A 27,449-nucleotide genomic window follows, 5' to 3' on the forward strand; every position below is an offset into this window, starting at 1 on the left:
GAGCAGGTAAGTGTCTGTTTATTAAAAGCCAGCAGCTACACTTTTTGTAGCTGCTGACTTTTAATAAACATAAATATTGGCTGGAACTCCCTTTTAATTTCTTAGTATTCTCAGGTTATGGAGTGTGTTTATTTTACATACAGTTACTGCTTGGCAATGTTCTTTTTTTTTTTTTCTTTTACATTGAGCAACACAACATGTTCTTTATCGCCGTCTGTCTTATTTTGGTGGGGAAATCGTTGTTTGATTGACGGGGACGGCGTTAATCTACAGACACGTCGTTCAGTAACGCTGTGCAATGCACGTGTTAGGGGCCCCCGTACGCAAGCCCTCGCCCCTGACCTGTCTGTGATACGTCCTGCAATCTGTCACAGCTGGTCTTGCCTCAAATTCCCAGGGACACAAGGCGGCCTGTGATACAAGGGATGTGATATTGGCGATTGTGTAATAATCTGCAGAACACTACGAGACGTAGAGATCAGAACACTCTATTTCCACAATCTGAATGGACACCTGATGACCGTGACATTTTTAGTGTACCTTTCCCCTCCACACAGTACAAGAAGCTGCTCTACAGTCATTTTTTGCCTCATGACTCACCATAATGTCGGTTAACCACTTAAGACCGGACCAAAATGCAGGTAAAGGACCTGGCCAGTTTTTGCGATTCGGCACTGCGTCGCTTTAACTGACAATTGCACGGTCGTAAGACGTGGTTCTTAAAGCGGGAGTTCACCCATTTATTAAAAAAAAAAAAAATTTCCCTTTTTTTCCCCTTAGATGGATGCTCGTTTTGTCTAGGGGAATCGGCTATTTGTTTTAAAATATGAGCAGTACTTACCGTTTTCGAGATGCATCTTCTTCCATCGCTTCCGGGTATGGGTCTTCGGGAGCGGGCGTTCCTTCTTGATTGACAGTCTTCCGAGAGGCTTCCGACGGTCGCATCCATCGCGTCACTCGTAGCCGAAAGAAGCCGAACGTCGGTGCGGCACTATACTGCGCCTGCGCACCGACGTTCGGCTTCTTTCGAAAAATCGTGACGCGATGGATGCGACCGTCGGAAGCCTCTCGGAAGACTGTCAATCAAGAAGGAATGCCCAGTCCTGCAGCCCATACCCGGAAGCGACGGAGAAGATGCATCTCGTAAACGGGTAAGTACTGCTCATATTTTAAAACAAATAGCCGATTCCCCTAGACAAAACGAGCAGGAAGCTAAGGGGAAAATGTGCTGTCTAAGGTTGAACCTCCGCTTTAAACAAAATTGGCATCCTTTTTTCCCACAAATGGAGCTTTATTTTGGTGGTATTTGATCACCTCTGCGGTTTTTATTTTTTGCGCTATAAACAAAAATAGAGTGACAATTTTGAAAAAAATGCAATATATTTTACTTTTTGCAATAATAAATATCCCCCGAAAATATCTAAAAAAAAAATAAAAAATTCCCTCAGTTTAGGCTGATACGTATTCTTCTACTTATTTTTGGTAAAAAAAAACTCTAAGCGTTTATCGATTGGTCTGCATAAAATTTATAGCGTTTACAAAATAGGGGATAGTTTTATTGCATTTTTATTCATTTTTTTTTTTTTTTTACTACTAATGGCGGCGATCAGCAATTATTTATTTATTTTTTTTTTTTTTTCACTTTCACCCCCTTCCTGCCCAAGCCATTTTTCAGCTTTCAGCACTGTCACAATTAGAATGACAATTGCGCGGTCACGCAACACTGTACCCATATGAAATTTTTATAATTTTTTTCCCCACAAATAGAGCTTTCTTTTGGTGGTATTTGATCACCTCTGCAAACTTAATTTCTTGCGCTATGAACAAAAGAAATGGGGCAAGTTTTTGAAAAAACAATATTTTTTTACTTTTTGTTATAATAAATATCCAATTTTTTTAACAATTTTTTTCCTCCGTTTAGGATGATATGTATTCTTCTACATATTTTTGGTAAAAAAAATCGCAATAAGTGTATATTGATTGGTTCGCGCAAAAGTTATAGGGCCAGATTCAGAAAGAAGATACGACGGCGTATCTCCTGATACGCCGTCGTATCTCTGAGTGCGGGCCGTCGTATCTATGCGCCTGATTCATAGAATCAGGTTACGCATAGATATGCCTAAGATCCGACAGGTGTAAGTGTCTTACACCGTCGGATCTTAGGCTGCAATTTCACACTGGCAGCTAGGTGGCGCTTCCGTTTGTTTACGCGAGGAATATGCAAATTAGTATTTACGTCGATTCAGAAACGAACGACCGCCCGGCGCTTTTTTTTTTTTACGTCGTTTGCGTTCGGCTTTTTCCGGCGTATAGTTACCCCTGCTATATGAGGGGTATGTGCGGCGTATCCTATGTTAAGTATGGCCGTCATTTCCGCGCCGAGTTTTGAAATGTTTGCGTCGTTTGCGTAAGTCGTTCGCGAATATGGCTGGACGTAATTTACGTTCACGACGAAAGCATGACGAGTTGCCGACGTCATTTGGAGCATGCGCCTGGGATTCAGTCGCGGCCGGCGCATGCGCAGTTCGTTCGGCGCGGGGACGCGCATCATTTAAATGATACACGCCCCCTACCTGCCAAATTTGAATTCCGCCGGGTGGATTTACGCTACGCCGCCGCAACTTTACAGGCAAGTGCTTTGTGAATACAGCACTTGCCTGATAAACTTGCGGCGGCGTAACGTAAATGAGTTGCGTTACGCCAGCAGAAAGATCCGCTGATCTTTCTGAATCTGGCCCATAGTGTCTACAAAATAGGGGATAGATTTATACCATTTTTATTTATTTTTTTACTAGTAATGGCGGCAATCTGCAATTTTTATCGTGACTGCGGCGGACATATCTGACACTTTTTGACACATTTTTGGGACCATTTACATTTATACAGCGATTAGTGCTATAAAAATGCATTGATTACTGTGTAAATGTGACTGGCAGGGAAGGGGTTAACACTAGGGGCGATGAAGGGGTTAAATGTGTTCCCTAGGGAGTGATTCTAACTGTGGGTGGAGGGGACTGACTGGGGGAGGTGACCGATCGGTGTCCCTATGTTAGGTGACCAGATTTTTTAAATTAAATCAGGGGACATTTTTTTTTTTACCAGTAATGGCGGCAATCGGCGACTCTCTGCCTCCCGCCTCACATCCTATCAAGTCTTACTCCCCAGGCCCTGGTTACTACTGGGTGGGGAGTGGAAGAAGATCACTCCGCCAGGGAAGGCAAGGAGATAGGCAGGCTGCTGGCCGGGACTTGAGCCAAGGCAGAAGAACATGCGAGCGGAGCTGGATGGGCATGCACCCGAAACTGAAGAAAAAGTCCCTCCGCTCCGACCAGCACATGATCATCAGAAAGGGGCACAGATAATGGAAAAAATGCCCCCTAAGCTAGTAGGAGCGGCAGAGCAGGAGTGTGTAATTCAGAATTTTTTTTTATTCTGCACTGACTGTCTTTGAAATTGCCCCAGCCCCCTTTCAAATCCAATCCAGGGACAGACTTGGTCCGCGGACAGTGTCCTCAATCCAGGGACTGTCCCCTAATACCGGGGATGTCTGGTCACCCTACCCCATCAGCAGCCCTGACCACACCAGTTTTTGCAAGAACAAATTCGGGGCCGGTCAGAGGTTGAGGATACTGACAACTATATGCGGTTTCATTATCGGGCCACCAGGTCCAGCAGATGGATGTCAGGATGCAAATTGGACCCATGCAGCAGCCAGTTTGTGTCCACTAAGATTTCATTGCGAAATGTTTGTGACTGGCTGGCATGTAACTCGAAACAGAAGATTTATGTTTTAAGATTGTTTTACAAGATAGATATTTCACCTTGTCTATCATGATTTATTTCTTCTCTATTTCATCTCTTTCTTCATATAACACAGAGACTAGAATTCCTGGAAACTCTAAACTCTCAGCAGTCTGAGAAAAAGGAGCCCAGCTCGGCCTTACTTGGCTGCTCTTCATTTCAGGTTCGCCATGTAGGGGTAATTCTCCGCTCCAGCAAGAAAGACACGCATAAGTCTTTACTGGGTATTTTAAAATGGATATAAAAAGTCTACACACCCTTGTTAAAATGTCAGGTTTCTCTGATCTGATGTAAAAAAATTAGACAAAGATAAATAATTTCAGAACTTTTTCCACCTTTTATTGTGACCAATAAACTGTACAACTCAGTTGAAAAACAAACGGAAATCTTTTAGGGTGGAGAAGTAAAAATAAAGAAATTAAATAATGTGGTTGCATAAGTGTGCACATCCTCTTATATCTGGGGATTTAGCTGTGTTCAGAAATAAGCAATCACATTCAAACTCATGTTAGTGCACACCTGCCATCATTTAAAGTGCCTCTGATTAACCCCAAATAAAGTTCAGCTGTTCTAGTAGGTCTTTCCTGACATTTTCTTGATCACATTTTCTTAGTCGCATCCTACAGCAAAAGCTGTGGTCTGCAGAGAGCTTCAAAGGCATCAGAGGGATCTAATTGTTAAAAGGGATCAGTCAGGAGAAGGGTGCAAAGGAATTTCCAAGGCATTTGATATACCATGGAACACAGTGAAGACAGTCATCATCAAGTGGAGAAAATATGGCACAACAGTGACATTACCAAGAACTGGACGTCCCTCCAAAATTCATGAAAAGAAGAAAACTGGTCAGGGAGGCTGCCAAGAGGCCTACAACAACAACAAGGAGCTGCCGGAAAAACCTTGCAAGTACTGGCTATGTGGTGACCATGGGCGGACTGACCATTCAGGCACTCGTGCACTGCCACTAGGGGGTCCAATCAGGGTTGCAAGCCTCAGTAAAACCAGGGACAGTATGTAAAAATCTAATATTATAGCTGCCAAGCCTCTCCAGTACCGTTTCAGTGTGTGTATGTGTATTCTGTGTGTGTGTGTATATTGTGTGTCTGTGTGTGTATACTGTGTGGCCCCATAATCTCCTATTGCCTGGGGGCCCTATGAGTTGTCAGTCCGCCCCTGGTGGTGACAACAATCTCCTGTATTCTTCATATGTCTGGGCTATGGGGTAGAGTGGCAAGACTGAAGCCTTTTCTTACGAAGAAAAAACATCCAAGCCTTTCTAGATTTTGCAAAAACACATCTGAAGTCTCCCAAAAGCATGTGGGAAAATGTGTTATGGTCTGATGAAACCAAGGTTGAACTTTTTGGCCATATTCCAAAAGATGTTTGGCAAAAAAAACACTGCAAATCACCAAATGAACACCATACCCACCTTGAAGCATGGTGGTGGTGGCAGCATCATGCTTTGGGGATGTTTCTCTTGGGCTGGAACAGGTAGAGGGAATTATGAACAGTTCCAAATGCCAGTCAAAATTGGCACAAAACCTTCAGGATTCTGCTAGAAAGCTGAACATGAAGAAGAACTTCATCTTTCAGCATGACAACGACCTAAAGCATACATCCAAATCAACAAAGGAATGGCTTCACCAGACGAGGATTAAAGTTTTGGAATGGCCCAGTCAGAGCCCAGACCTGAATCCCATTAAAAATCTGTGGGGTGATCTGAAGAGGGCTGTGCACAGGAGATGCCCTCCCAATCTGACAGATTTGGAGTGTTTTTGCAAAAAAGGCAAATATTGCCAAGTCAAGATGTGCCATGCTGATAGACTCGTACCCAAAAAGACAGCGTGCTGGAATAAAATCAAAAGGGGCTTCAACAAAGGATTATTTTAAGGGTGTGCACACTTATGCAACCATATTATTTATTTATTTATTTTTATTTTTAATTCCCTCCACCTCAAAGACTTCAGTTTGTTGTTCAATGGAGTTGTACAGTTTATAGGTCACATTAAAGGTAGAAAAAGTTATAAATATTTTTTTAGCTTTTGTCTCATTTCTTTTACATCACAGAAACCTGACATTTTAACATTTTAACAGGGGTGTGTAGACTTTTTATATCCACTGTACATGAAAAACAAGGGTTTCTCAAGAGGATTTCCTCTTTTTTATGTTACAGTGGGAATTTTTCTGACAAATAAGAAAAAACAAGCAGATGAGCCAAATTGCATTATAAGGAGTGAAAAAAAAGTAATAAAAGTTAAAATAGGAAAAAAAGTAATGCAATTAAAAAGAAAGAAGTAATACAAGTACTAATAAAAGTAATGAGTAAAAAGAAAAAAAAAAAGAAATGGTAATAAAGGTAATACAATGAAATAAAGCAAATAAATTTAAAAAGTATTTAAAAAGTTCAAAATAAAAGTAATAAAGTAGACTTTGCACAGTATCACTTCTCTTGTCCTGCAAGCTGGGTCTAATTCTCAGTATCTGTTCCTATGCTCTACATATGGCCTTTGCATAGTACCACTTCTCTTGTTCTGTATGTTGAAAATAATTTTCAGTAGACATGTGCGTTCCCGTTCGTAACGAATGGATTTTCGTACGAATTTGTTAGTATTCGTACATTCGGATCAATTCGAACATCCGACTAGCTGAAAGTACTGAATTACGAAAATTACGGAATTACGAATAAGCAAAATAACGAACAAGCGAAAATACGAACATACGATTGGACAAACTCGCTACAATACGAAACACCGAAACAGCAAAAGAACGAAAATGACATCTATAACGAACGATTTGCATTCCGTATTTTAAATCCTTTGTCTATTTGTAATTTAGTATATTCGTATTTTCATTTGTATGTTCGTATTTTCATTTGTATGTTTTGTGTACTCAAAACATTCTTTCGAATGGGCCCTAGGCAGTGTAATTAGTGAGTGATGTATCTTACTTAGTATCTTAGCCAATCAGCTTATCTCTTTTGTGCTGAGTCACATTGGACAGTGTAAAGCCTCGTACACACGATCGGACTTCAAACAAACTTTTCCGTGGATTTTTGTCCGAAGGGAGTTGGCTGGACTTTTGTTGCCGAAAAGTTTGTCCGTTTTCAGAGCAAACTTTTGTCTGATGAAAACCGAAAAAGTTTGTCTGATGGAGCGTTCACACGCTTGGATTTTTTTTAAAACGTGCTCATTTTGAAGTTTGTTGGCAAAAAGTCTGACCGTGTGTACGAGGCTTTAATATGGATTAGCCGCGTGTTGAAAATTAAACTAAAATACGAGATTGCGAATGACCACGCCACGATGTATTTACGAAAGTACAAAATTACAAATCCATTAAACGAAAATTATCTAACAAAATTATGAGTTTCGAATCAACGCAAATAAATTGGACAGAATTACGAATCATTCAGTATAAACTGTTACGAAAATAGGAACGGGTCCGAATAGGAAATCTTGTGTCTTGCGAAATATGAACAGGTCGGAATAGGAAAACTTGTGTCTTAAAAAATGAAGAATCTTTACGAATCTACAGAACAAAACGAAAACTAAACACACAAAAAAAAAAAAATTTTTGTTGTGCACATGTCTAATTTTCAGTATTTGTTTTTTATTCGGTATGTATGAACACTGAACAGTAGCACTTCTTTTGATGAGTCCAGTCTGTTGAGTGAACACAGCTGTCGGTCCTGCACGCAAGCAAACCGTTATCGCTCAACACATGTGAGGTATCAGCATCAGATCATGGGCAGTAATTCTATAATTGGCGCTTGGACGAATCATATCTCAAGGCCTGATGAGGAAACTACAGCTGTTAACTGTAAATGGCTGCAGCTTCCACATCAGACCCTGAGACACCCGGCTGGGGTGGGACAAAGTGCCTCTGATTAACCCCAAATAAAGTTCAGCTGTTCTAGTAGGTCTTTCCTGACATTTTCTTGATCACATTTTCTTAGTCGCATCCTACAGCAAAAGCTGTGGTCTGCAGAGAGCTTCAAAGGCATCAGAGGGATCTAATTGTTAAAAGGGATCAGTCAGGAGAAGGGTGCAAAGGAATTTCCAAGGCATTTGATATACCATGGAACACAGTGAAGACAGTCATCATCAAGTGGAGAAAATATGGCACAACAGTGACATTACCAAGAACTGGACGTCCCTCCAAAATTCATGAAAAGAAGAAAACTGGTCAGGGAGGCTGCCAAGAGGCCTACAACAACAACAAGGAGCTGCCGGAAAAACCTTGCAAGTACTGGCTATGTGGTGACCATGGGCGGACTGACCATTCAGGCACTCGTGCACTGCCACTAGGGGGTCCAATCAGGGTTGCAAGCCTCAGTAAAACCAGGGACAGTATGTAAAAATCTAATATTATAGCTGCCAAGCCTCTCCAGTACCGTTTCAGTGTGTGTATGTGTATTCTGTGTGTGTGTGTATATTGTGTGTCTGTGTGTGTATACTGTGTGGCCCCATAATCTCCTATTGCCTGGGGGCCCTATGAGTTGTCAGTCCGCCCCTGGTGGTGACAACAATCTCCTGTATTCTTCATATGTCTGGGCTATGGGGTAGAGTGGCAAGACTGAAGCCTTTTCTTACGAAGAAAAAACATCCAAGCCTTTCTAGATTTTGCAAAAACACATCTGAAGTCTCCCAAAAGCATGTGGGAAAATGTGTTATGGTCTGATGAAACCAAGGTTGAACTTTTTGGCCATATTCCAAAAGATGTTTGGCAAAAAAAACACTGCAAATCACCAAATGAACACCATACCCACCTTGAAGCATGGTGGTGGTGGCAGCATCATGCTTTGGGGATGTTTCTCTTGGGCTGGAACAGGTAGAGGGAATTATGAACAGTTCCAAATGCCAGTCAAAATTGGCACAAAACCTTCAGGATTCTGCTAGAAAGCTGAACATGAAGAAGAACTTCATCTTTCAGCATGACAACGACCTAAAGCATACATCCAAATCAACAAAGGAATGGCTTCACCAGACGAGGATTAAAGTTTTGGAATGGCCCAGTCAGAGCCCAGACCTGAATCCCATTAAAAATCTGTGGGGTGATCTGAAGAGGGCTGTGCACAGGAGATGCCCTCCCAATCTGACAGATTTGGAGTGTTTTTGCAAAAAAGGCAAATATTGCCAAGTCAAGATGTGCCATGCTGATAGACTCGTACCCAAAAAGACAGCGTGCTGGAATAAAATCAAAAGGGGCTTCAACAAAGGATTATTTTAAGGGTGTGCACACTTATGCAACCATATTATTTATTTATTTATTTTTATTTTTAATTCCCTCCACCTCAAAGACTTCAGTTTGTTGTTCAATGGAGTTGTACAGTTTATAGGTCACATTAAAGGTAGAAAAAGTTATAAATATTTTTTTAGCTTTTGTCTCATTTCTTTTACATCACAGAAACCTGACATTTTAACATTTTAACAGGGGTGTGTAGACTTTTTATATCCACTGTACATGAAAAACAAGGGTTTCTCAAGAGGATTTCCTCTTTTTTATGTTACAGTGGGAATTTTTCTGACAAATAAGAAAAAACAAGCAGATGAGCCAAATTGCATTATAAGGAGTGAAAAAAAAGTAATAAAAGTTAAAATAGGAAAAAAAGTAATGCAATTAAAAAGAAAGAAGTAATACAAGTACTAATAAAAGTAATGAGTAAAAAGAAAAAAAAAAAGAAATGGTAATAAAGGTAATACAATGAAATAAAGCAAATAAATTTAAAAAGTATTTAAAAAGTTCAAAATAAAAGTAATAAAGTAGACTTTGCACAGTATCACTTCTCTTGTCCTGCAAGCTGGGTCTAATTCTCAGTATCTGTTCCTATGCTCTACATATGGCCTTTGCATAGTACCACTTCTCTTGTTCTGTATGTTGAAAATAATTTTCAGTAGACATGTGCGTTCCCGTTCGTAACGAATGGATTTTCGTACGAATTTGTTAGTATTCGTACATTCGGATCAATTCGAACATCCGACTAGCTGAAAGTACTGAATTACGAAAATTACGGAATTACGAATAAGCAAAATAACGAACAAGCGAAAATACGAACATACGATTGGACAAACTCGCTACAATACGAAACACCGAAACAGCAAAAGAACGAAAATGACATCTATAACGAACGATTTGCATTCCGTATTTTAAATCCTTTGTCTATTTGTAATTTAGTATATTCGTATTTTCATTTGTATGTTCGTATTTTCATTTGTATGTTTTGTGTACTCAAAACATTCTTTCGAATGGGCCCTAGGCAGTGTAATTAGTGAGTGATGTATCTTACTTAGTATCTTAGCCAATCAGCTTATCTCTTTTGTGCTGAGTCACATTGGACAGTGTAAAGCCTCGTACACACGATCGGACTTCAAACAAACTTTTCCGTGGATTTTTGTCCGAAGGGAGTTGGCTGGACTTTTGTTGCCGAAAAGTTTGTCCGTTTTCAGAGCAAACTTTTGTCTGATGAAAACCGAAAAAGTTTGTCTGATGGAGCGTTCACACGCTTGGATTTTTTTTAAAACGTGCTCATTTTGAAGTTTGTTGGCAAAAAGTCTGACCGTGTGTACGAGGCTTTAATATGGATTAGCCGCGTGTTGAAAATTAAACTAAAATACGAGATTGCGAATGACCACGCCACGATGTATTTACGAAAGTACAAAATTACAAATCCATTAAACGAAAATTATCTAACAAAATTATGAGTTTCGAATCAACGCAAATAAATTGGACAGAATTACGAATCATTCAGTATAAACTGTTACGAAAATAGGAACGGGTCCGAATAGGAAATCTTGTGTCTTGCGAAATATGAACAGGTCGGAATAGGAAAACTTGTGTCTTAAAAAATGAAGAATCTTTACGAATCTACAGAACAAAACGAAAACTAAACACACAAAAAAAAAAAAATTTTTGTTGTGCACATGTCTAATTTTCAGTATTTGTTTTTTATTCGGTATGTATGAACACTGAACAGTAGCACTTCTTTTGATGAGTCCAGTCTGTTGAGTGAACACAGCTGTCGGTCCTGCACGCAAGCAAACCGTTATCGCTCAACACATGTGAGGTATCAGCATCAGATCATGGGCAGTAATTCTATAATTGGCGCTTGGACGAATCATATCTCAAGGCCTGATGAGGAAACTACAGCTGTTAACTGTAAATGGCTGCAGCTTCCACATCAGACCCTGAGACACCCGGCTGGGGTGGGACAAATTTTGGTGGGGGGAGGGAATTCGCACGATTTGATACTTGCCCAGGCAGCACAAAATAAAAATACACCACTGCCCCTGTCCACTGCCTACACTTGATATGCTCACCTTCTGGTTGCTCCTGCCCAGATCATGCCCACTTTCTGGGTGGCCCTGCCCCTAATTATGTGGGAACTGCCCACTCACAGCTGTGATTCCCTTAACTAATAAAAAAAAATGTATTTACTGCACATGCTCAGCAACTGAAGTAAGGATGATGCTGTGATCCCAGGACACAACCCGGGACACTGTATCATTGGGACAGAGGAAAATGATGGGGGACTGTCCCTGCAAACATGGGACAGTTGACATCTATGGAGCCATATTGCGTATAAAACAAACAGCACCTTTAGTACAAGCTCACACTAGAAAAAAGTACAGTCCATTTGCTATGGGCACTGGATGTCATCTTTTGGTAACTGAAGCCGTGTGTTCTGCAATTCCGAGATCAAGATAGTCCAGAATCTTGTGTTCCTGAACATATGAATTATGTCCTAACTAGACTTTTCTTTTTCTTATCCTCCAAAGTGAAACTTCATGTCATTGTCCTTGATAGAGACACAAAAACAACGGCATATCTTCTTTGGCCTATTTTTGCAAGATACCGTTCAACACCTTGTCCCAGATCTGAGCTCACTCATGCAAATATCTCATTAGAGCCATGATAAATTGTGTTTATAGGTCTCCCCTGGCCTTATTACGGGTTATCACTGTTTAGCTGCATTATAAACTGTTCTCGTATGAGATTAGCGGCCAAATCATGACGACTGATAAGTTTGGGAGGCCAGGCTTCACGTCATAGCATGCTCGGCTCGATGCCCAGAGCAGTCCTGTTTGCTTGCTTGTGACCATACAATGAGCCAGCATTGTTCGGTTATGGTAATCAAGAGATTAGCTACCTTGCGTTCTTTTGTGCAGGAGGGTGCAGCAGAAGTTCGGGTGGCAGAGATGGCTATTGGCCTTCTGAATGGACGGTGTGGCATCTGCTTGGAAACGCTTCTGTTAGAGTAATAAACAGTAGTTGTTGGCAACACTACACAAATGGTAGAGTTGACACTAAAAAGAAAACTAAACTCTAGGAGCTGTGCCCAAAAAGAAAAGCTAAAAGTAAAGGATTAGTCACCAGTATTGCCCGTGATTTACCTGCAGATGATCTTTTCCCCATTACTGACTTTCCATGCTTTGTTCTAAACTGTATCTGTGTGTGGGGGCCATCTTGGTAGAAGCAGGGCTTTGCTTCCTCATGTTAGAGTCTCCAGCAAGCAGAACCGTACATAAGAAGCATAAACCTGAAGATTATTGCAGTGCAGGTCCACAGGTACAGCTTGTTCTTCAACAAGGAGAAGAAGCACAGTTGTGAGAACTCCAAATCTCACTGTAAATTGGGGGAAGACTAGCACTCAGAGACAGCAGTGCCTTAGAGCTCATTCACACTAGCAGTTGAGGTGCAGTAAAGCCGCACATTTATAGATCTTCAACCGCCGCCCCCCCCCCCCCCGTATAGACTTGACACAACAGGAATTATACCAACCATCGCTTTTGCCGAGAGCAGTGCAACCCATTCAAGTAAATAAAACCTCTCTGCATGTGCCCTGCAACCACATTCATTGCACTGGTTGTGGTGCGCTAGTGTAGGCAAGGAAAGGCTCCTCAATACTTATGCGAGAAAATAAAACACTACACCCCCAATCGCACTCTCCGATCGTCTAACCAAAACCTCCTCTACATCCCCAAGTCCCACTACAAATTGAAGGGAGAACGAAGATTTGGAGTCCAAGGACCACGGCTATTGAACGCACTTCCAACGAACATACGCATGGAAGAAAACCATCGGGCCTTCAGGAAAAAACTCAAGACCTACCTCTTTTGAAGGATAAGGATGACACCAGATGGAATAAGCGCCTTGAGGCGATTTAGTTTGCATTTGTAGCGCTATACAAGTTATTCACTCACTGACTCTTAAGTGGTTAATGCAGGCGGTCAGGAGGTGATACAATGCCTTCCCACCACCTGGTAAAGATCACAGAGACCAAAGCAAGTGTGAGTGAGCCCTTATGCCTTGTACACAAGACTGGAATTCCGCTGTCTTGCATACACACGGTCACACTAAATTCCGACCATCAAGAAAAAAGTCAGATGGGGCATACACACGGACGGAATATCCGATGAAAAGCTTCCGTCTGACTTTTTCAGTCGGAAATTCGGCTTGTGTGTACAAGGCATTAGATCTCACTCTCCAGATATACAGCTATAAGGCTATAAAAGAACAGGAGTGCCTAGGCACATGCATACAAGCAGGGCTGGACTGGGACAAAAATTTGGCCCTGGACTTCATCCAGACTGGTCCACTTTAATTTTGCAAACACGCAGCCAAGCAATAGCCCTGTCATTGGTGTTGTCCTAATTGTCCTTTTTTTTTTTTAGAGGTGGTAGTCCCAGTGGTACCAAGAGTCCACATAGGTGGTAGACAGTGACCAAGCCCATGTTGGGCAAAATAACAGTCTGATTTTATTGCCTGCCTTCCCTGCTGCTTCAATTTGCCTTCTGTTTGCTCCCCACCTTGGAGCTTACACAAGGTTTAGGACCATCGTCCCACCCTATGCAAACTCTTAGGATGGGAAGGAGTGTCACACGCTTCTAATTCTCAGAAGTACCAGCAGGTGTATCAGATGGAAGGGAAAGGTGGGGCTGGGGGTGAAACTGAAGGTGAATGTCAGCAGGAATAGGGGGGTCATTAATTGAACCTGTTGCTTGACCCTGCATGAACATACAACATGTTCATTTTAGACTTCTGACAATTATTATTTTTTTATTTTTTTTTTATGATTTTATGGCTTAATCTTTTTCTTGTTTTTATTTAACAATGACCTTGAAATTGTACACTGGTTACTATTGTCTATTTAAATATCCATTACTGTCCTGGCAGGTGGCAAGATGGGAGTACAGGACCCAGACTCTCTCAAGGCTTTTTGGGTCACCTTATATCGGCTGCTACAGTCTGGGGGCCGTCATTATATCCCTAGCGCTCTATAGAAGTCACTGGTAAGTAATAAAAAAAATTCATTTTTGTGTGCAAAAGACAAGATTTACTATTCTATATCTAGCGATAAAACCGAGTGAGAGTTGAGTATAAGTATCATGTGGCGCAATCAACATTGCATTGTGTATTCGGCAATACGCTTGTCTGTACTCAAAGTGGTTGTAAACCTCTGAAATTAAAAATGAACAAAGGATATCCCACTATAGTGTGTACTTGTAACCATCTGGTTACCGGAAATCTCTATGGTCGTCATCCGGCGGCGGCCAATCCTTTCTCCGGGTTCCTGATGGCACGGGAGAGCATGGAGAAGCACCGGATGGCGTCGGGAGGGGGGTGTGTCCCCCTTCATTGCCTCTAAGAATGATCAAGGGCAGAACTGCCACTAAGATCATTCACAGAGTCAGAGGCGGCTCTGGGCTTTGTGAGGCCTTAGGCAAAACTTAGACATGAGGCCCCACTCACGCCCATAATGGGGAGAAAATAATTCAAGCAAGAAAAATGGCTGCAGAAAATGCACTGATCTAGCACACAGGTGATCAGCACCACTTCCAGGGCACCCTCTTCACTCATTTGACATAATGGGGAGGGCATCCCCTCATAGTGTAAAAAAGCTTAAATTTAATTTGTAAAAATTCAGAAACATGAAACACTGAAATCCCCCCAAAAAAATTCACATCCAAATTCACATCAGAAAAATAAAATGACAAAAATAAAATGTCATAGATTCATACAAAAAATGCTCAGTATGGAGATTGATAGGACCAGTGTATGTGCCCGACCGGTTTCATCTGCCAAGATGTATGACCAGTAGAAGCTTTTTTACACTGAGGAGTTGCCCTCCCCATTTTTTCCTTCTTTTCTCCAATGTTTGGAGCTCATCTGTCTAGTGACAGCTGAACCTCTCTTTTCCCATTTCATCTTTGGAATTGGATTGGAGTCGGCAATCTGGGAGCTGACCCATAGAGTCTCCTGTCGTGAAGATCAACGCCTAGCAGGAAGTTTGACTGTGACAACGACCAGTTGGGCAATCGGCCTATCATGCACATGTGACCCATCGCCGTATGGTGTCTTTGGGTCCAGTCCATCCAGTAAGGGTATTTTATCCTCTTCCTTGTGTTCGTGGGAATTGCATCTTTGAGGGGAAATCTTCAATGCTGACCCTACAGGGATCGTCTCATCATTTTCAATATTTGTTGTTCATTTAGGGACACTTATAGAATCACATTTTATTGTTTATACTATTTACGGAGTAATCTTATATCACCTTTAGAGCTGGTTCACACAGGGGCGGCACGACTTCGGGGGCGACTCGGCCAGGCGACCTGAAGACGACTTGCAAAGTGACTTCTGTATAGAAGTCAATGCAAATCGCCCCGAGTCGCCCCTGAAGTCGTACAAGAACCTTTTTCTAAGTCGGAGCGACTTGCGTCGCTCCTATTAGAACGGTTCTATTCACTAGAATGGGACGCGACTTGTCAGGCGGCTGCGTCGCCTGACGTGTCGCCCCAGTGTGAACCGGGTCTAAGGGTGTAATTTTTGAATTATTCACATTGTTTCATTATTTAGAACTCATATCTTTGTGAGTTCCTCATTGGCGCTACACTTTTATTTATATTGCCACTGAAAGACCCCTTTCACAGGCCCATAGCGTCTGCGGTAAAATGGCAGTAAAACGCTGCTATTTTACCGTCAGATTTGCAGCGCATTTTGCTGCTCATTGATTTCAATGGTCTGGAGTGCATTAGGAGTGGTCAGTTCACTGCTCCTAATGCACTCCAAAGAAGCTGCTGGCAGGACTTTTTCTGACACCCTGCCAGCGCACCGCTCCAGTGTGAAAAGAGCAGCTGTTTAAGGGTGGATTGCAGGCGCTATTTTTAACGCTATAGCACCTGCAAAACGCCCTCAGTGTGAAAGGGGTCAAAGACATGATATGACGTCCTTGGGCTGGAAGGGGTTGAGGGAGAATTAACCACAAAAAAGGGTAATTACCGTATTTATCGGCATATACGGCACACTTTTCTCCCCTGAAAATAGGGGTAAAATCACGGGGCCGTCATCTCCTCTCGGCTCTTACTTGGCTGGCACGTCACATACGTACAGTCCCGCCTCCGCCACCAGCATTGGACCAGTGTTCTGTCTGTAACAGGAGATGGTCCAATGCCGATGGCGGAGGCGGGACTGTGCGTGTGTGACGTGACAGCCGAGTGAGAGCCGAGTGGAGATGGCGGCTCGGTGATTTCCGGCGGGCGCTTGTCCCCCTCCTTCCCCTCCGAGGTATGCCATAGGTACGCGTTACAGTCTCGGCCAGCGCTGCCCGCGTTTAAGGGTTTCCTCACCCTCTCCTTCACCATAGACTGCTGATAAGGGGTATAGAAGCCCCAAGCCGCGCTACAGTCCCGGTCAGCGCTGCCTGCGTCTGAGAGTTCCAGCTCCCTCCCTTCCACCATCGAGTGCTGACAGCTAAAAGCCCTAAGGTACTGTGTATCTCCTTGAACATAGGAGCTGCTCTCTGAGTTGCTTGCTGTACATTGCTGCTTATCTTATTTTTAATTTTAACTGCATTTACTATTTGGACTAAAAAAAATAGTTTTTCCAGAAAATTCCCTCTTAAAATTGGGGTGCGCGTTATACGCCGGCGCACGTTATACGCCGATAAATACGGTAAATCCACAAGTGCTTTTTTTTACCACTACTATTCCTTTATATTGACTTTTAAAATTTACAAAAGCAGCAATTTTGAAATCGGGTAAAAGGTTTATCACTGGGGAACACTTTTTGATACATAAAAAGTGCATTTTATATACAACTATATAGATCAGACCAAAATGAGGGACAAATGAGGGGGGGAAGAGGGATATTGCTCGAAATACGGGACAGTTGGAGCAATGCCTTATCCTATACTATATAGTTTGAAAAGAATCTCCTGGGCAAATGTGCACATGCATTCTCTGGGACCGTGAATCTCAAAGCCACAGGATTCACCTAGCAGTGAACTCAAACCTCATCCCTAGAAGGTATCTACAGTATGTAAGCCCACATGGGATATTTAATGTGTACTTTCTAGTGCAAAGTCCTCCTCTTTAGTTCATTATTAGGGAACCCGTTTTACCATAAACCTAAATCATGGCCTATTAAATCTGCTGATTCTGTAAAAAAAAAAAAAACATTGTTCTCAGGCTTTGTCACATTTCACTTTCCCTTTGTTGTGTCACCCAAATTTCCTTCCACATATAATTCGCTAAGCTGGTCACTAAACTGCTTTTTTTTTAATCTTTTTTACATTTCTTTGATGTTCAAAAGATTAAACTGGAAAAAAAAACACAAATTATACACTATGGGGGTTATTTACTAAAGGCAAATCCACTTTGCACTACAAGTGCAAAGTGCACTAGAAATTGCACTAAAAGTGCACTTGGAAGTGCAGTCGCTGTAAATCTGAGTGGTAGATCTGAAATGAGGGGAAGCTCTGCTGATTTTATTATTCAATCATGTGCAAGCTAAATTGCTGCTTTTTATTTTCCTTGCATGCCCCCCTCAGATCTACAGCGACTGTACTTCCAAGTGCAATTTCTAGTGCACTTTGCAGTTTGCACTTGTAGTGCAAAGTGGATTTGCCTTTAGTAAATAACCCCCACTGTGTACTATAATACACACTGTACAGTGGAACCTCGGATTACGAACATAATCAGTTTCAGGAAAATGCTCGTAATCCAAAGCACTCGCATATAAAAGCGAGTTTCCCCATAGAAGTCAAAGGAAACAAATATAATTTGTTCCGCATTGACTTCAATGGCATGTAATACCACATGTGGCCAGAGGTGGGGGGCGCCGGAGAGCCTCGGAAATGTTTGGGGATAGCTCGGCTGATCTCGTAAACTAAGGCATGAAGGTTCTGGAGGGGGTAGTAGACTCCACATCAGACTTGGTGGCCCTGTAAGGTATGAAGGTTCAGGAGGGGGTTAGGAGACTCCACAGCAGACTTTGGTGGCCCTCTAGTAAAGGGATGAGGTGGCAACCCTACCTCTAGGGGATGAAGGTTCTAGAAGGGGGTTGGGGTCTCTACAGCAGACTTGGTGGCCCTGTAAGGTATGAAGGTTCAGGAGGGAGTTAGGAGACTCCATATCGGACTTTGGTGGCCCTCTAGGGGATGAAGGTTCTAGAGGGGGGTTGGGGTCTCTACAGCAGACTTGGTGGCCCTGTAAGGCAGTGTTTCTCAACTCCAGTCCTCGGGGCGCACCAACAGGTCTTGTTTTCAGGCTTTCCATTATTGTGCACAGGTGATTTGATCAGTTTCACTGCCTTAGTAATTACCACAGCAGTTTGATCTGAGGGAAATCCTGAAAACATGACCTGTTGGTGCGCCCCGAGGACTGGAGTTGAGAAACACTGCTGTAAGGTATGAAGGTTCAGGAGGGGGTTAGGAGACTCCACAGCAGACTTTGGTGGCCCTCTAGGGGATGAAGGTTCTAGAGGGGGGTTGGGGTCTCTACAGCAGACTTGGTGGCCCTGTAAGGCATGAAGATTCTGGAGGGGGAAGTAGACTCCACATCAGACTTGGTGGCCCTGTAAGGTATGACGGTTCAGGAGGGGGTTAGGAGACTCCACAGCAGACTTGGTGGCCCTCTAGGGGATGAAGGTTCTGGAGTGGGTTAGTAGACTTTACATCAAACTTGGTGGCCTTGTAGGAGGATGAGGGTTCTAGAGGGGGGTTGGGGACTCCACAGTACACACTCATGCAGACCCACCACACAGGCTCCAGTGGGGATGAGGAGGTGACAGGCCATGGCCACGCCCTAGGCGGCAGTGCGCACTAGGCGGCTGCCTTGTCCGCCTAGTGGTAGCACCGGCCCTGCTTTTACCCAGTGGCACCCACCACGCCGCATAGCAGGATTCAGAACGGTTTTGAATAGATGCTCAAACTTTTTTCAGCCTATAAAATTTGTTTTTCTTCTGCTCCATTTTATTGCATTTGCCCATTCTAAGAGCCATAATTTATTTCATTTTTTTTACAAAGTTCAGTAACCAATAACAGCCACTAGGTTTATCGCTTTGCTTTATTACATAATTAGGATTTAATCTGCTGGATGCTTTGGGGCGAAGTCTCATGTAGGTTTTGAATTGATTTTATCTTACTTGGCTCTTGGATAAAACTAGTGGCTCGCCTTGTGCTCAGGCCTTTGATAGTAAGCATCCTATGACACAGGGCACCTCTCCAAACTGTTATATAATAGGGTCATGCTTTGACTTCAAAGAACTTTTATCCCCCATAAATGGACTTTCCATTTTCTAGTACACAACCTTTTACTTGGGAACTTATCTGGATGTGCTGTGCCAACAGATGTGTTAAAGTGATTGTAAAGGCTAATTAAAAAAAAAAAACATGTTATACTTACCTCCTCTGTGCAGTTGGTTTTGCACAGAGGAGCCGGGATCCTCCTCTTCTCGGGTCCCTCGTTTGCTGCTCCTGGCCCCAACCTCCTGTCCCCACAACAAGCAGCTTGCTATGGGGCACCCGAGTCAAGCTGCAGCTTTGTGTGTCCATTCAGCCATGGAGCTGCTGTTCGGCCCCGCCCCCTCCATCCCCTAATTGGCTAACTGACTTTGACAGCCGCGGGAGCCAATGACGCCGCTGCTGTGTCTCAGCTTATCAGGAGGGAGAATCCCGGACAGTCGAGGTATTCGTAGACATCGCTGGACAGAGAGGGGGCTCAGGTAAGTAATTAGGGGGTGCTGGGGAGGCCTCTACACACAGAAGGCTTTTTATCTTAACGCATAGAATGCATTAAGATTAAAAAAAAACTTCTGCCTTTACAACCCCTTTAACAATTGCTGCATCATTAACATTGGAGGCTTGCCAACTGATGTAGCAGGGATGTGAGTTGGCCTGCTTGGCTGCCATTTGTCACTCTTCTCCAGACAAGACTGATTTTAGGCTAGCCATACATTTGTTTAAATATCCGTACGGAAATTCAAATTATTTATCAGCACATGTGTAGCACGTCCCCCTTCAGGACTGCTTGGATTTACCTGTTTGTTTGCATCGCAGCGACCCTGTGAACATTCCAACCGGGGCCGCTGTTAAAATGATGGGGCCCTGTACAGCCTACGCGACGGGGCCCCCACTAACCCCGCCCTGGACCCCACCCCAGGCTCATCCCCTGACCCAACCTCTGCAGATTTGTCACTGTTTGCATATGCACGCATGCTGTGTCCCAGGAACTAGATGTTGCTGCTCACATCTTTAATGGGACCCCTGATTGCACGGGAGAGCTCAGTAAAGATGATGGAGGGACGGTTGTGTTACCCCCTTTCACTGCCTGTAAAAGTAATCCAGGGGCTTCTTGGCCACTAGGATTACTTTTACGTTGTGCAATTGATGGGGCACACTGGCGGCAATTGATGGGGCACACTGGCGGCAATTGATGGGACACACTGGCAGCAATTGATGGGACACACTGGCGGCAATTGATGGGGCACACTGGCGGCAATTGATGGGGCACACTGGCGGCAATTGATGGGGCACACTGGCGGCAATTGATGGGGCACACTGGCGGCAATTGATGGGGCACACTGGCGGCAATTGATGGGGCACACTGGCGGCAATTGATGGGGCACACTGGCGGCAATTGATGGGGCACACTGGCGGCAATTGATGGGGCACACTGGCGGCAATTGATGGGGCACACTGGCGGCAATTGATGGGTACTGTAGCTGCGTTTGATGGCACAGTGGCGGCAATTTATGGGTACGGTAGCTGCGTTTGATGGCACAGTGGCGGCAATTGATGGGTACAGTGGCTGCATTTGATGATCATTTTTTTTTTTTTAAGTTTGCACCCCCCCCAAAAAATTTGAGCACCACCTGCCACAGCCCGAGAAGCACAGCGCATTTTACAAATGCAGTTATCAGAGCAACATGAAATGTCAGTTCTCATAAATGTTCCAAGAATATAAATAGCATTGTAAAGAAAGACATCATATTAACATCAAGAAATACCTAGAGGCGAAACCACACAATAGGTTTTATATAGTCAGTGTGACCCTATGTCCTTGCTATCTACGTAAACAAAGAATTGTCTCTATATAGAAATAACCCCTGTTAGTCCTGCATGGGTATTCTTATTACATTATGTTCATTTTTCTTCTTTACATGTATGGCAAAAGAATACGGCTAGGGGTTAATGTCACAATGTAGTTGCTTGAGGAATTAAGTAGAACACAACTTTAAAAACAAAATATAAATGGTGTAAGGGAGCCTTATAACACTTGACAGTTTTTCCCATCCGTGTCCCATTGGGAAGATTTCCATCTACTTCCTGTCCCATAGCCAAAACAGGAAGTGAGAGAAAATCCCTCCAGAATCTCTGGTTGTCTCCTGCATTGTCTATTTTGGTTTCGGCTACAAATTTTCCATTCGGTGCACCTCTAGTTCTAATCCCTCTTCACTCTTTTTCTAAAACTAAAAAAAAAGTTTTTCCTTTTAGGATCGTTTTTCTTGCTCAACTTTCCTTTTAGATTTACCAAAACCATATAACATGAGGTCAAACCCTAAACACTTTCAATTTGTATGCAATCAGACAGACCTCTTACACTACATAGTTGAAGGTAAATCTAAAGGAAATTAAATAAGAAAATTGTATGGCCAGCCTTAGTTATACTTTACCACTTGCTTACTGGGCACTTAAACCTCCTTACTGCCCACACAAATTTTCAGCTTTCAGTGCTGTCACGCTGTGAATGACAATTGCGCGGTCATACAACACTGTACCAAATGGCATTTTTATAAAAAAAAAAATCCCACAAATAGAGCTTTCTTTTGGTGGTAATTAAAGTGGTGTTCCACCCTAAAAAAAAATACACGAAAATACTTTAAAGCGGGGGTTCACCCTAAAAAAAAGAAAAAAACTGTTCTATTCAGCATACTGCTGACATCAACAGTATGCTGAGTAGGCGTTCCTAAGCTCTGCATAGATGAGTGACGTGCGCGTCATTTCCTTTCCGAAAATATCCGAGTGGTACTCGGCACTTTACGGCGCCTGCGCAGTCAGCTCTACACAGCAAGCGCAGGCGCCGTATAGCGCCGTAAAGAGCCGAGACCCCGTCGGATATTTTCGGAAAGCGATGACGCACACGTCAATCATCTATGCAGAGCTCCCCGTCGGGGGAAAAGGAGCGACACGCCCACTCCCGGGTCTTCGTCCTAGCGGGAAGTGCGGCTGAAGACAGGTAATTTGAAAAAAAAAAAAAAAAATTGACAACGCTACAAGCCTTTATTAAGGCTAGAGATAGGTTAGGGAAAAAATAATTTTAGGGTGAACCCCCGCTTTAAATAAAAAGAAAAAAATTTGATTTTTTTTTTTTTACCCACCAAAAAGGGCGGTTACCATGCGGAACTAGCTAATCTGCTTCTTTATTCCCTGCAGCAGGTCTTCTTCACAAAACAAAAGAACAAATTCTTCTGGACAGCCGCACTCCGAATAAAAAATTGCCCTTATTGTAAAAATCCAAAATAGAAAAACAGCACTACGCGTCACAACACACCGGTAAAGCTGACGCGTTTCACACTGTGTTAGTGTTTAGTCATAGCTATGATTAAACACTAACACAGTGTGAAACGCGTCAGCTTTACCGGTGTGCTGTGATACGTAGTGCTGTTTTTCTATTTTGGATTTTTACAATAAGGGCAATTTGTTCTTTTGTTTTACAATCACACATGCATTGCCTGCACCCGTGGTTCTGGGAGAAGCAATCGCCTTGAAGACTTCCACACCTGAGCAGCCCTTTTTCTTTCGGCAGGTCTTCTTCCTCGTCCTCCGTCGCAGTTTTTTTTTGGGGAATGTGGCGCGCTGCCTTCTGGGAACTGTATCTATCCCAGAAAGCAACCGCCCATTCGCAAATCAGCGTGTGACTTGTGCATGAATGAATGAATGAATGACTTGTATAGCGCTACACATGCAAACTGAATCGCCTCTAGGCATGCGCAGTAGGAAACGGGCAGTGAAACCGCAAGGCTTCACTGCCTATTTCCGTTACTGAGGATGGCGGCGCCGGGACCCTCCACGATTGTGGGGATGGCTGACATCGTGGGTGCCTAGGACAGGTAAGTGCCCTGTTAAAAGTCAGCAGCTACAGTGTTTGTAGCTGCCAACTTAAAAAAAAAAAAAAAATTGCGGGTGGAATCCTGCTTTAATCACTGCTGGATTTCTTATTTTTTGCTAAAGTAACGAAAAAAGACTGAAAATTTTGAAAAAATAAATAGTTTTATAGTTTGTTATAAAATGTTGAAAACATGGTTGGCTCTGATGGTTGGCACTGATAGGCGGCACTGATCACTGATGGGTGGCACTGGCGACACTGATAGGCAGCACTGATCGGTGGCACTGATGAGGCACTGGTGGGCATTGATAGTTGGCCCTGGTGGGCATTGATAGGTGGCACTGTTGGGCAAAGGTAGGTGGTACTGTGGGTACTGATAGGTGGCACTGGCAAGTAGCACTGGTGGGCACAGATGAGACAGACCAATTTTCAGCTTTCAGCGCTGTCACGCTTTGAATGACAATTGTATGGTCATGCAACACTCTACCCAAATTACATTTTTTTTTTATTCTTTGCACAAATGGCGCTTTCTTTTGGTGGTATTTAATCGCTGCAAAAAAAAGACAGAACATTTTGAAAAATTAAATAGTTTCATAGTTTGTTATAAAGTTTTGAAAACAGGTAATTTTTCTCCTGCACTGATGGTTGGCACTGGACACTAATAGGTGGCTCTGATGGGTGGCACTGGTAGGCAGCACTTATCGATGGCACTGAAGATGAGGCACTGGTGGGCATTGATAGGTGGCACTATTGGGCAAAGATAAGTGGCACTGGTGGATACTGATAGGTGGCACTGGTGGGGACAGATGAGGCAGTCGTGGCTCTCTGTGTGAGGGACTGATGTCCCTCTGACAGAAGCTTGTGATCGGCTTTTTTTCCCCTCACGCTGTTAAAGATTATGATCTTCTGTTTACATCACATTATCAGCTGACAGCTGATCACATGGTAAGGGGCCGGAATCGGGATCTGTAATCAGCCGAGTCTCATAGACTCAGCAATCACAGAGCGTGCTGCGCATGCCCCACAGGGGCACACAGGTAGCTCATGCTTGTGAGGACTTCATATGATGGCCTCCCGGCAATTAAGGTCTGCGCTGTAGCTGTCATTTCTAGTGCGGGCGGGAGAAGGTTAAAGCCTCATGCACACATGGTGTTTTTACTGCTGCTTTTTTTTTTTGCAGCTTCAAAACGCATCTCCATGTTCTATGCACACACAAGCCTTAAGCTGTAAAAACGCCTAAACGCATGTTAATGCTGTATATACAGCGTTAAGTAGCATCAAGCATTTTTAAGCTGTAGTAATTGGATTTGGGAGTGGAAATTGGAAGACGTTAGAGAAACGCTGCTAAACACGCATTAACGCCAATACAAACCGCTTCTAACAGCTTCTTTCCTGGCGTTAGTACTGGCTTTGCAGCTCGTTTTTTTAATGCCCTGCGCATAAGGTCGGTACCGGCTGGCTCAGGCTCTCATAGGCTCACTGATAGGCAGTGAGTGAGTAACTTGTATAGCGCAGCAAATGCGAACTTAATCGCCTCAAGGCGCTTGGAGTCCAGCGTCGTACCGATCTTTCAGAAGAGGTGGGTCTTTAGTTTTTTCCTAAATGCCCGATGGTTTTCCTCTAAGCGGATGGTGGTGGGTAGAGCATTCCATAGCCGTGGTCCTTGGACCGAAAATCTACGTTCTCCCTTCGTTTTGTAGCGGGATTTAGGAATTTGGAGAAGGTTTTGGTCGGTTGACCGGAGAACGCGCTTGGTGACGTACGGTTTTATTTTTTCGCTTAAGTATTGGGGAGCCTTCCCCTGTATACATTTCTGGGTGAGGCAGAGCGTCTTGAATGTCACCCTGTCCTGTACGGACAGCCAGTGGAGGGACCTCAAGACTGGGGAGACTGATTCCCACGGCTTTTTACCTGTTACCTAGTCGAGTCGTGAGTTGATGATTGTTCCAACCACTACCGCTGTGTCCTCTTTCGGGATGAAGGGGATGAGTCTACGTAGCATGCGGAGAAGATGATGAGAACTGCTGACGACTGATCCTATTTGTGCATCCATCGTCATGTCTGAGTCGAAGATGACTTTTGAAGATGATTTTTTTGCTTGGCGCAATGGTTTGTCCGAGGATGGTGGGTGGTGTCCATGTGGTCCTAGAAATGGATTTCCGATTTGCGTGAAGGATGAGTAGTTCTGTTTTGGATCCGTTGAGTTTGAGGGAGCTTTCGGTCATCCAATTGTCGATCAGTGTGAGGCACTTTCCAAGTTCATGAAATTGGTCTTTTTTGTTGGCTAAGCCAGGTGTCAGTCCAGGGTTGACTTTATTGTCACGATCTTGCCCAAGCCTGGACCGGCTCTGTGACGTCAGCCGACAGTGAGCTTCACGGTGGACGAACTGCATTGCTGTGATCCACAGGAGAAGTGCAGCCAAACGAGCTTTGGCTGTACTTCTCCTTTAAGAAAAATGTAATTGAGAAGTAGTTAAGGGTGGTAGGTGTTATTTTATTTTTTTTAGCATAGAGTTGACCTCTATTTAAAAAAAAATCTTTATATAATTTGTCAGAGGTGATGAAAAAAATTAGACCATGTCATCTCAAATCTTTATTAATCAGTGAAACGCCAAACCGATCACAGACAATCTCCATAGAGGCCTGGGCCCCGTGCTGGGTAGAAAGAGGTAATTAGGTTAAACGAGAATTTAATTACAGCCAAGGTTTTGATTTGGTGTCTCGGGGCAGATGCCGCTGTGTTTGCTCTGCCAGGTTTCCATGCTGTGTCATACTTGGCCGGCCGTCGTAGCTGACCCACGCGGAAGTGTATGCTGCACAGCTTTGTCTGACCGTCTGTTGCCATCGCCGTGCCAAGAAACGCAGGATTGTAAATACAGCTGATTGGTAAATTTGTTAGGTAAATGTTACCCGGCCATCTTGTGTCTACAAAACACAAACTGAGCAACCTCAGACAATCCATGTTAACCAGTCAGTAGACTGGGAATGACTCCCTTTTTGGAGGATCTGTGACCACCCTCTATAGGCAACAAAATAGAAACCATTGTCCCAGCTGCCCCAGGGAGTAAAGGATGTCTGCATGGAACCTGGAAGTAAGTGGAGATCACTGGAGTAGCATTGGCCAGGTATGGTATATAGTATACATTGTTAGATTGGTCCAAGCTGGGTCAATGCTTGGCCGGCTGTTGTATCTGACCCACGTGGAAGCGTATCCTGCACAGATTTGTCCCATTCCCATGCCAAGAAACGCAGGTTTGTTAATACAGCTCATTGGTAAATTGTTAGGTAAATGCAGGGCTGGACTGGGACAAAAATTTGGCCCTGGACTTCATCCAGACGGCCCACTTTACTCCAAACACCTGGTGTTGGCGCTTCAATCATCAAGGCACCTGGTCTCTGGATGATTAAAGCGCATATTTCTATTATTACATTGTATTATAACATGAAATAATTCAACATGCCATAATGCTGCTGAATCAGTGGGAGCGCTGAGTGTGTCACTTGCCACCGTTGCCTGCCACCAGATACAGCTTGTCACTTGCCACGTTGCCTGCCACCAGATGCCACATGTCACTTTCCATGTCACTTGTCAGCAGATGCAGCTTGTCACTTGCCACCAGATGCCACATGTCACTTGTCACGTCACCTGCCACCAAATGCCACTTGCCACATTGCCTGCCACCAGATGCAGTGCGTCACTTGCCATGTCACACGGCAAGTGCCACGTCGCCTGCCACCAGATGCCGCATGTCACTTGTCAGCAGATGCAGCTTGTCACATCACCTGCCACCAAATGCCAATTGCCACATTGCCTGCCACCAGATGCAGTGCGTCAATTGCCATGTCACACCGCAAGTGACATGTGGCATCTGGTGGCAGGTGATGTGGCAAGTGTGCCACGTCACTTGTTAGCAGAGGCAGCTTGTCACTTGCCACCAGATGCTGCATGTCACTTGCCACGTTGCCTGCCACCAAATGCAGAGCGTCACTTATCAGCAGAGGTAGCTTGTCACTTGCCACGTTGCCTGCCACCATATGCCAAATGTCACCTGATGCAGCGTGTCACTTGCCACATCATCTGCCACCAGATGCCACATATCACTTGCCCGGTCGCCTGCCACCAGAAGCAGCTTGTCCCCTGCCAAGTCACAGGTCACCAGACGCAGTGCTACTACAGGACTTGGTGGGAACCTCCAACCCAGCTCTGTACCCCCCCCCCCCAAAAACACAGAACGTGACAGGGGAGGAGAGAGATATACACAGCGCCAAGTG

General features: G+C 43.8%; 1 protein-coding gene across 1 annotated transcript in view; it reads left to right on the forward strand.

Moving 5' to 3' along the window:
• PEMT (phosphatidylethanolamine N-methyltransferase) overlaps positions 1-27,449 on the forward strand; it is a 156,812-nt gene that overhangs the window by 31,512 nt on the left and 97,851 nt on the right. The window contains exon 3 of the mRNA XM_040356345.1: positions 13,969-14,084. Coding sequence (XP_040212279.1) covers positions 13,969-14,084 — 116 coding nt within the window. The remainder of the gene's footprint in view (positions 1-13,968; positions 14,085-27,449) is intronic.

The sequence above is a fragment of the Rana temporaria genome, chromosome 6, assembly GCF_905171775.1.
Source record: "Rana temporaria chromosome 6, aRanTem1.1, whole genome shotgun sequence".
NCBI lineage: Eukaryota > Metazoa > Chordata > Amphibia > Anura > Ranidae > Rana > Rana temporaria.